A 10,109-nucleotide genomic window follows, 5' to 3' on the forward strand; every position below is an offset into this window, starting at 1 on the left:
AACACCATAGTGTGATGGTGTGTCCGAACATCATAACTGCACCCTGTTGGATATGGTACATACCATGATGTCTCTTATCGAATTACCACTATCGTTTATGGGTTAGGCGTTAGAGACAATCGCATTCACTTCAAATAGGGCACCACGCAATTCCGTTGAGATGACAGCGTATGAACTATGGTTTAGAGAAACCTAAGCCGTCATTTCTTAAAAGTTTGGGGCTGCGACACTTATGTGAAAAGTTTTAGCCTGATAAGTTTGAACCCAAAGCGGATAAATGCATCTTCATAGGACACCCAAAACAGTTGGGTATACCTCGTGTCTCAGTTCCGGAAGCAAAAGGGATTGTTTTTAGAATCAGGTCCTTTCTCGAGGAAAAGTTTCTCTCGAAAGAATTTAGTGGGAGGATGGTGGAGACTTGATGAGGTTTATTGAACCGTCACTTCAACTAGTGTGTAGCTGGGCACAGGAAGTTGTTCCTGTGGCGCCTACACCGATTGAAGTGGAAGTTGATGATATTGATCATGAAACTTCGGATCAAGTCACTACAAAAACTCGTATGTTGAAAAGGATACGTACTACTTCAGAGTAGTATGTAATCCTGTCTTGGAGGTCATGTTGCTAGACAACAATGAACCTACGAGCTATGGAGAAGCGATGGTGGGCCCGGATTCCGACTAATGGCTCGAGGCCATAAAATCCGAGAGAGGATCCATGTCTAAAACCAAGGTGTAGACTTTGGAAGAACTACTTGATGGTCGTAAGGCTGTTGGGTACAGATGGATTTTAAAAGGAAGACGGACAATGATGGTAAGTGTCACCATTAAGAAAGCTCGACGTCGCTAAGATGTTTTCCGACAAGTTCAAGGAGTTGACTACGATGAGACTTTCTCACTCGTAGCGATGCTAAGAGTCTGTTGGAATTATATTAGCAGTTACTGCAGATAGGATGTCAAAAACATTGTTTCCTCAAAAATTTTCTTGAGGAAAGGTTGTATGTCATACAACCAGAAGGTTTTGTCAATCCTAAAAGATGCTAATAAGTATGCAAAGCTCCAGCGATCCTTCTAAGGACAGGAGTAAGCATCTCGGAGTTGGAATATACGCTTTGATGAGATGATCAAAGATTTTGGGTTTATACAAAGTTTATGAGAAACTTGTATTTCCAAAGAAGTGAGTGAGAGCACTATAGAATTTCTGATGAGTATATGGTGTTGACATATTGTTGATCGGAAATGATGTAGAGTTTTTGGATAGCATATAGGGTTATTTGAAAAGTGTTTTTCAATGGAAAAGCTGGATTAAGCTACTTGAACATTGAGCATCAAGATCTATAAGGATAGATCAAAATCGCTTAATAGTACTTTCAAATGAACACATACCGTGACAAGATTTTGAAGGAGTTCAAAATAGATCAGCAAAGAAGGAGTTCTTGGTTGTGTTATAAGGTGTGAGTATTGAGTAAGACTCAAGACGTGACCACTACAGAATAGAGAGAAAGGACGAAGGTTGTCCCCTATGCTTTAGACGTAGGCTTTACAGTATGCTATGTTGTGTACCGCACCTAAAGTGTGCCTTGCCATGAGTCAGACAAGGGGTACAAGTGTGATCCAGGAATGGATCACAGGACAATGGTCAAACTTATCCTTAGTAACTAGTTGACTAAGGAATTTTCTCGATTATGGAGGTGGTAAAAGAGTTCGTCGTAAAGGGTTACGTCGATGCAAACTCTGACACTAACCGGATGACTCTGAGTAGTAAACCGGATTCGTATAGTAGAGCAGTTGTTTGGAATAGCTCCAAGTAGCGCGTGGAAGCTGCATCTACAAGATGACATAGAGATTTGTAAAGCACACACGGATCTGAAAGGTTCAGACCCGTTGACTAATAACCTCTCTCACAAGCGAGATATGATCAAACACCATGGGTGTTGGATTCATTACAATCACATAGTGATGTGAACTAGATTATTGACTCTAGAGCAAGTGGGAGACTGTTGGAAATATGCCCTAGAGGCAATAATAAAATGGTTATTATTATATTTCCTTGTTCACGATAATTGTCTATTGTTCATGCTATAATTGTATTAACTGGAAACCGTAATACATGTGTGAATACATAGACCACAACATGTCCCTAGTGAGCCTCTAGTTGACTAGCTCGTTGACCAATAGATGGTCATGGTTTCCTGACCATGGACATTAGATGTCATTGATAACGGGATCACATCATTAGGAGAATGATGTGATGGACAAGACCCAATCCTAAGCATAGCACAAGATCGTATAGTTCGTTTGCTAAGAGCTTTTCTAATGTCAAGTATCATTTCCTTAGACCATGAGATTGTGCAACTCCCGGATACCGTAGGAATGCTTTGGGTGTACCAAACGTCACAACGTAACTGGGTGGCTATAAAGGTGCACTACAGGTATCTCCGAAAGTGTCTGTTGGGTTGGCACGAATCGAGACTGGGATTTGTCACTCCGTATGACGGAGAGGTATCTCTGGGCCCACTCGGTAATGCATCATCATAATGAGCTCAATGTGACTAAGTAGTTAGTCACGGGATCATGCATTACGGAACGAGTAAAGTGACTTGCCGGTAACGAGATTGAACGAGGTATTGGGATACCGACGATCGAATCTCGGGAAAGTAACGTACCGATTGACAAAGGGAATTGTATACGGGATTGCTTGAATCCTTGACATCGTGGTTCATCCGATGAGATCATCGTGGAACATGTGGGAGCCAACATGGGTATCGAGATCCCGCTGTTGGTTATTGGCCGGAGAACGTCTCGGTCATGTCTGCATGGTTCCCGAACCCGTAGGGTCTACACACTTAAGATTCGGTGACGCTAGAGTTGTTATGGGAAATAGTATGTGGTTACCGAAGGTAGTTCGGAGTCCCGGATGTGATCCCGGACGTCACGAGGAGTTCCGGAATGGTCCGACGGTGAAGATCGATATATTGTACGAAGGGTATTGGAGTCCTGAAGTGTTCCGGGGGTACCAGGCTATGGCCAGCATGACCGAAAGGTGTTTCGGGAGCCCCGACAAGTGTTGGAGGGCCTCATGGGCCAAAGGGGTAGGGGCAAACCAGCCCACTAAGAGGTGGTGCGCCCCCCACACCCTTTCCCACGTTATTTGGGGAGGTGGGGCGCCTCCACCTGGCTTGGGAGGCAATCGTCCACCTGCTTGGCTTGGGGGGCAAGTCTTCCTAGGATTTTCCCTAGGGAGATCCAATCTGCTTGGTCGCCGCCCCTAGGGGAAACCCTAGGGCGCCTCTCCCTCTCCCCTTGCCCCTATATATAGTGGAGGGGTGGGAGGGCAGCCACACCTCTTCTCGGGCGCAGCCCTCTCCCTCCTCCAACACCTCCTCCTCCTCCGTAGTGCTTGGCGAAGCCCTGCTGGAGAACCACGAGCTCCACCACCACCATGCCGTTGTGCTGTCGGAGTTCTCCCTCAACTTCTCCTCTCCCCTTGCTGGATCAAGAAGGAGGAGACGTCCCCGGGCTGTACGTGTGTTGAACGCGGAATCACCGTTGTTCGGTGCTTAGATCGGATTCGACCGCGATCTGAATCGCTTCGTGTACGACTCCACCGACCGCGTTCTTGTAACGCTTCCGCATCACGATCTTCAAGGGTATGAAGATACACTCATCCTCTCCCTCTTTTGTTGCTAGAATCTCCATAGATTGATCTTGGTGATGCATAGAAAATTTTGAATTATTGCTACGTTCCCCAACAGATAGAACCTATGGCCCAGAGACACCTCCCCGAAACACGGAGTGACAAATCCTAATCTCGATCTATGCCAACCCAACAAACACCTTCGGAGACACCTATAGAGAACCTTTATAATCACCCTTTTACGTTGTGACGTTTGGTAGCACACCAAGTGTTTCTCGGTATTCGGGAGTTGCATAATCTCATAGTCTGAGGAATTTGTATAAGTCATGAAGAAAGCAGTAGCAATGAAACTGTCACGATCATAATGCTAAGCTAACGGATGGGTCATGTCCATCACATCATTCTCCTAATGATGTGACTCCGTTCATCAAATGACAACACATGTCTATGGTTAGGAAACTTAACCATCTTTGATTAACGAGCTAGTCAAGTAGAGGCATACTAGGGACAATATGTTTTGTCTATGTTTTCACACATGTACTAAGTTTTCGGTTAATATAATTCTAGCATGAAATAAACATTTATCATGAAATAAGGAAATAAATAATAACTTTATTATTGCCTCTAGGGCATATTTCCTTCACCTCCGTTATTAGAAGAGAAGAAAAGAAATGACCAGTTTGGCAGTCGGTGACCTTTCATGTTCAAGGTTGTTCCTGGCAACTTGAATTTGCAAGAGCTCACTATGTTTGGTACATATGACAAACTTGACCGGATGCTAGTGGCATCGACTAGGCATACAGATTTCTTCTACCTCCATCTTTGGTATGGGCGCGGGAAAAAAATTTGATGCCATATCAGATCATGTTCCATTTCTAACTGATCTAACCAGACACAGTTTAAATTTGAGCTGGAATGGCTTGCTAGGGAGGGGTTCCCTGACTTGGTTAAGAAAGTTTGGCCATGCAACCCCCGAGACAAAATGCCAATTAATGATAAAATTGTAGAATCTGCGCCTTGCAAAGATTCCTTTATGGATGGGGTAAACACGACCGCTGTATATAAAAAGATTCATGGACATTTTTTAAACCATGAACTTTTGGTCATTCCTTTATCGTTTACCAGGTTCTGACGGGTGGGCCACATCTGTCACAATTGGGGTCAAAATTAAGTAACTGCCTCATCAGTGTTTTTTGTGAAAGTTGGGCACAATACGGGTATGTTTTTGCAAAAAATTTCAAATTGGCGGTTTTTGAAACCATAACTGCAAACTCACCAGTTCCATCTTATTTGTAAGTCCATTCATTTCAAAGATGAAAAATATATAAGTGAACTCTACAACTCTCGATGAACCAAAAGATGAACCTTTTTAATCAATTCTTGAATGACCAAACTCGGAATAGTTTATGCATAACATATATTATGAAACAGAAACAAACTGAGCTGAAGTTAAAATCACCGCTAGAAGAAGAGAATGAACTGCAACGCAATGGACGGGTCCAGGTGCTATTACCACAGTCACTTCTTCGTCGCCGGTTGTTTAGGTGCCTTATCCGCCGGGGGAGCGGCGGCAGCAGCATTGCCACCACCTGTCGCAGCCTTCCCGACACCGGTCGTCGCCTTCTTCTCGCCTTCTCCGGCTACCTTCTTGCCGTCTTTCTTCTCCTCCGCCTGCTTTGGACCCTTGCCACCGTCCTTCTTGGCGTCCTTGTCGCCGTCCTTCTTTTCCTCCTTGGCCTCCGGCGGGGGCGTCGGCACCATGTGCGCTGGCGGGTTCTGCTTGAGCTTCGCGAGGGCCTGGCGCATCCGGGAGAGGTCCGTGGGCTTGCCCGGCTTGGGCCCCTGCACAACCACGATGTTGGGCTTCTTCTCCAGCTCCTTCTTCCTGCCGGCGGCGCCCCGCTTCTCCAGCCCCGGGATCTCGTGCGGGACCAGCTCCGCGATCGCCCTCCAGTACTGCTGGTCCGCCTCCTTGTGGAACTTCTCCTGGTTCGCCATGAACACCTGGCATTTGCATTTGACTTTGATCATCCGAGTGGAACATGCAGCCTAACTGAGATAAAAAAGAAGATGGAAGTGGAACATGCCTTCTCCTTGTCTCTGTTGTGTGTGCGCCTCCTCTGGCAGTTGAGCTTGCGCTTCTCCAGGAAGGATTTCTTGAACTCCTCGGCCTCCGCGATGATCTCGGCGCGCCGCTCCCTCTCCTTGCGCTCCTTCTCCTCCAGCCTCAACCTGTTTTGGCTGCGACATGAATGAAACCAGATGTTGTCAACTCAAGTGTTGAAATGTTGGCGATCATGAGTAAATGGCATGCATGTCACAGAAATCTGCGTACACGGCGACCTGATGTATATAGAAGAGATTGTATATAGTGCTCACCGGCGCCACTCACGCCGGAGGGTGCCCTCGTCTCTCATGGCCTCCGGCGGCGGCAGGACGGCCCTGTCGTCGACAGCCCTGACGAACAGGTCGTCATCGATGCTGCCACCGATGCCGCCCTGGAGCAGGCTGCCCATCAGCACTTCCTCGACCCCGATGTAGCCGCTGCCGTTGGAGTCCGGCGCCATGGTGTACGCGCCATACCCACTGCCAAACCCCTCGCCGGCGATCCCCACGAGGTCGTCCTCGGAGAGGGCGGTGCCGAAGGAGGAGTAGGACGTGGCGAAGCGGTGGCCGCGATGCATGCCGTGGCCCCGGCTGCCCTCGGCGTTGTAGCCGTCGGAGATGCCAAAGGGAGAATGTGCGAGCGCTTCGTCGTCGCCGGCGATGGCAGCGACGGAGTCGAAGGACGACATGGTGGCCGGCCGTAGTAGCTAGGGTGGTGGCTGAATTAGCGGATCATTTGAATCTTTTGATGATCCGAGAGGAGTGGAGGCGAGGTCGCGTGGACAAACTTGCGAAGGAGAGACGAGCTGGGTTCGTTCGCTGGTCTGACGACCGCTGTTTTCTCGCGTCCGCATGTTGTGGCAAATTCTTTTCCTCTGTGCCTTTGGGTTACTGTTGCAACATGGTAAAAAATAATATAAATTCGAATTTCAATCGAGGTTCTCACCAACTGATTATGACATACGGGTTAAAAATCACGTTTGACAGGTCTTCCATTCCACGTACGGGTTCATTTAAATTCTAACATGATAGCCAAATTTTGGGTATCGTTTCTTTTTCTGATTTTACAGCATACCCAAAACTGAATACCTATATTTTGATGTTCTTAATTTTCTACATCCTCCGTCCCATAATATAAGAGCATTTTTGACACTACACTAGTAGCAAAACGCTCTTATATATGGGACGTAGGGAATACTCCATAATTACATGCATGCCCAAAAATGTATGCAATGATAATTTGAAATTTTCAACATCACACCACACATAATTGACAACATTTCAAATTGAAGTTGAAATTTAACCTTGAAATCATAAGCATTGTGCATCACAAATGCAAACGACAATACATAGAGCTCTCAAATGTCATTTACCTCCATTGCCACCACTAGTGCTTGCATTCTCTCCGATGGCACCATTGTTTCCGTTGTCATCATTCACACTACATATATCAAATGTCAACAAAAATACGAGGAACTCAATGAGAAAATAGTTTTTTTAACTCTCGGTCATTTGATCAAACAAGTAGGGGGTGCTGGGCGACCGTGGCAACAGGAGACGTCGACTCAATCTCAGGCAGCGGTGGGAGGGGAGGAGAAGGGGGCGAGGAGGTGTTGTAGGAGCCTGTAGCGCGGGGAAGGGACGGTCGATGGCGAGCTTGTGCCACAGTTGTCACCTTCTTCTTCGCGCGGGTCGCCGCCGCGACCGCTGGATCGAGCAGCGGCCAGTTCCTAGCGAGCTTCTTCGCCTTTGGGGGAGCCCAGTCATGACAGCGGGGTCTTGTGGCGCTTCTCTGGCGGCCACGATAGCTGTTGCTGGAGGTGCGAGCCCTAGGTGGCATACGACCTTTGGTTCGTCCCAGAGGTGGCGGTACGCACGGGAGGTATGACAACGGGGAGGTTGGTGGCAATGATGATCACATCAGAGATGCCTTCCACGGCTTAGCGGTGGCTGGCGGCAGTCATGGCAGCAGTCGATGCAACACGGCAGAATGTTCCTGCCGAGCGGTTGGCTTTCCTGCAACCGGTTTTGGTGTTTTTTTGTAGTGCGGTAGGTACAACCAAATATAGGTCCTTGGTAGCAAATTTTTGGTGGCTACCCTTTTTTTTTGTCCCCATGCAGGTTTGGGCATGTTGTTGGGATCATTTTTTGAGCCAACAACCCCAAAATTTCAGTTTTTAGGTCTCGAGCCAAAATTTAGGTATATTATTGGAGATGCTCTTAAAAGTGAGCTAGCCTTTTCCTTAAATGATTTAACCCCTCAAAATTTTGAAGAACAAGTCCTTAAACTTGTCTCTCCCTGCTCACATTTGGGCAGTTTGACGAGGCTCCCCAAATCCTCTCTCTACTCCCCTGTTTTGTCTTTTTGTGGGCACTCCAACGATTGTCGTCTGTCGCCGCCCACCATCTCCAGGCGGCACCCCATAGCCCACTATAGCCCAAGCCCATCCAGCGCCCTCGGCATGCTAGTATGGTGGCTTTCCCTTTGAATGCAATTTAATAAATTTCATTCAATAATGTTGGTTTGTTATCATAGGTCTGTTTCGGTCTTTCTTCTTTTTTGTTTTTACTTTTTTTATAAATTATATATGTTTTTTTTTCAAAAATGTTGCTTACGTTGTTTTAAAAATGATTATCACACATAAAAATCTATCAATGTAATATAAAAAAATACAGACAGTTCAGAAATGTTCGTAACATTAGAAAAAAGGTCACACATTTAAACCATGTTTATCACATTTAGAAAATACTCGTGAAATACTAAAAGAAATCTGTTAGCGTAATACAAAATAATTGTTGATACCATTCAAAAAAATGTTCATGACATTTAGAATCGCATGAATAAAAAAAATAAGGCCATGATGAATTTTATAAAATTTCAAGGTGTGTTTACGAAATTTTCACTCTTTATTTAAAAAAAATGTCCATTTAAAAATGTTCAACATGTATTTAAAAATGTTTTATATGTATTAAAAAGTTAAACCAGTATTTAAAAAATTCATCGCATATTTAGAAAATGGAAATAATAATAAATAATTGAGGAAAACGAATAATAATAATAATAATAAAGAAGTTAAAGGAAAAACAAAGAAGAAAAGAAAAATCATAAACTAGAAGAGAAAACACAGAAAATTAAATAAATAAATCAGACAAAACATAGGGTCTAAGGGTTTCGTAATATAGAACCTTTCGGAAACGCTCCTACTGCTGAGACATACTGTAGGTGCTATTCAGCCGGCCCACTCAAACATCGCCGAAGGCGAGAGAAGCATAGGTCTCGGAATAAGCGAGATATAGCTACAATCCCGTACTGGGCGGCGGCATCTCATTGAGCCCAATCCCGTACAGTACCCAGACTGCAGAAGGAGTATTTGGAACAGAGCTCTCGCTTTAGGCTGAGTATATGAATCCACACTCTCCTTTTTTCAGATAGCATGTGCATGCAGGTATTCTTCAGGTAGTGTTGCTAACTGAAGCTCAATGTGTTATTCACCCCTATAAATATCTAATGTATATTGGCAAATTGGCATTGCCATTCCCGTCATATTCTGAATGACCTGAGGCTCAGTATGATTTGGATAAAAGCTTGTACTGGTAGATAGGTACAAGCTACTCCTACAAGGTTCTGGTTTAGGCATACTGGTAGGGGTTCTGCACCCAGTACCAAGTACCAAGTACCAAGGGTCTGGTTTAGGCATACTGAAATGCAACCGAAACCCTGTATCATTGGCTACTGGTTCTGCACCCAGGACCAAGGACAGAGTGATAGCTGTGATTTGCGGCCAACTCGGAAGTTCGTGCATATTTCAGGCCCCTCCTAGCCTCCATATCTAGCGCAAGAGCTTTGTCAGTCAAGTCCACAAAGTGCCTGCAAGATAATATTATATATGCCCAAGATTAGTGCTTAATGGTTCGGTCATGGTCCAAGTTTGGCCACTAATCTGATGTTTTTTGGTGGAGACTTATCAAACAAAATGTTCCTCGATGAGCCAACACTGCCATTAGCTAAAGTTGTTCTCCAATCCAAGCATGCGTTCCTTGACCATGGACTAAACTTTTTTTACGAATCAAGTTTATTATCTTGGTTCAGCCAATTATAAACCCACAAGGAGCAGAACAAGTATGTACTGAAAATACTACTTCCTCCGTCCCAAAATAAGTGACTCAACTTTATACTAACTTTAGGGAGTAGTACATCCCAGCTGAACATAATGCAATAAGTTAAAACCCCTTTCTTTGAAATGGGCTGCTAGCTAGTATTAGGAAGCATTGGCGCCTGCAAATATTTCCTTGAGCATGGACTAGATCATGTTTTCAAGTTCAATGTATCATTCTTCCAACTCTGAATCGACCAAAGGGTGTCCTCGCTC

The 10,109-nt window shown here is 45.2% G+C and overlaps 1 protein-coding gene across 1 annotated transcript; it reads right to left on the reverse strand.

Moving 5' to 3' along the window:
* Positions 1-4,983: 4,983 nt before the first annotated feature.
* LOC123040295 (clathrin light chain 3) lies at positions 4,984-6,545 on the reverse strand. Its single transcript, XM_044463180.1, has 3 exons — positions 6,013-6,545; positions 5,721-5,874; positions 4,984-5,637 (listed from the first exon to the last, which is right to left on the reverse strand). The coding sequence occupies exons 1-3, from the start codon at positions 6,426-6,428 to the stop codon at positions 5,152-5,154; spliced, it is 1,056 nt and encodes a 351-aa protein (XP_044319115.1). The 5' UTR covers positions 6,429-6,545; the 3' UTR covers positions 4,984-5,151.
* Positions 6,546-10,109: the final 3,564 nt, after the last annotated feature.

This window comes from Triticum aestivum, chromosome 2B (genome assembly GCF_018294505.1).
Source record: "Triticum aestivum cultivar Chinese Spring chromosome 2B, IWGSC CS RefSeq v2.1, whole genome shotgun sequence".
In the NCBI taxonomy this organism is placed as follows: Eukaryota; Viridiplantae; Streptophyta; class Magnoliopsida; order Poales; family Poaceae; genus Triticum; species Triticum aestivum.

What these genes read in the sequence shown, in the direction of transcription:
- LOC123040295 (XM_044463180.1), bottom strand. Translation starts at nt 6,428, where the DNA reads ATGTCGTCCTTCGACTCCGTCGCTGCCATCGCCGGCGACGACGAAGCG. An exon ending in CTCCGGCGTGAGTGGCGCCG is followed by an intron (nt 5,875 to 6,012) that starts GTGAGCACTATA and finishes TTCATGTCGCAG; the next exon opens with CCAAAACAGGTTGAGGCTGG. An exon ending in ACAACAGAGACAAGGAGAAG is followed by an intron (nt 5,638 to 5,720) that starts GCATGTTCCACT and finishes TGCAAATGCCAG; the next exon opens with GTGTTCATGGCGAACCAGGA.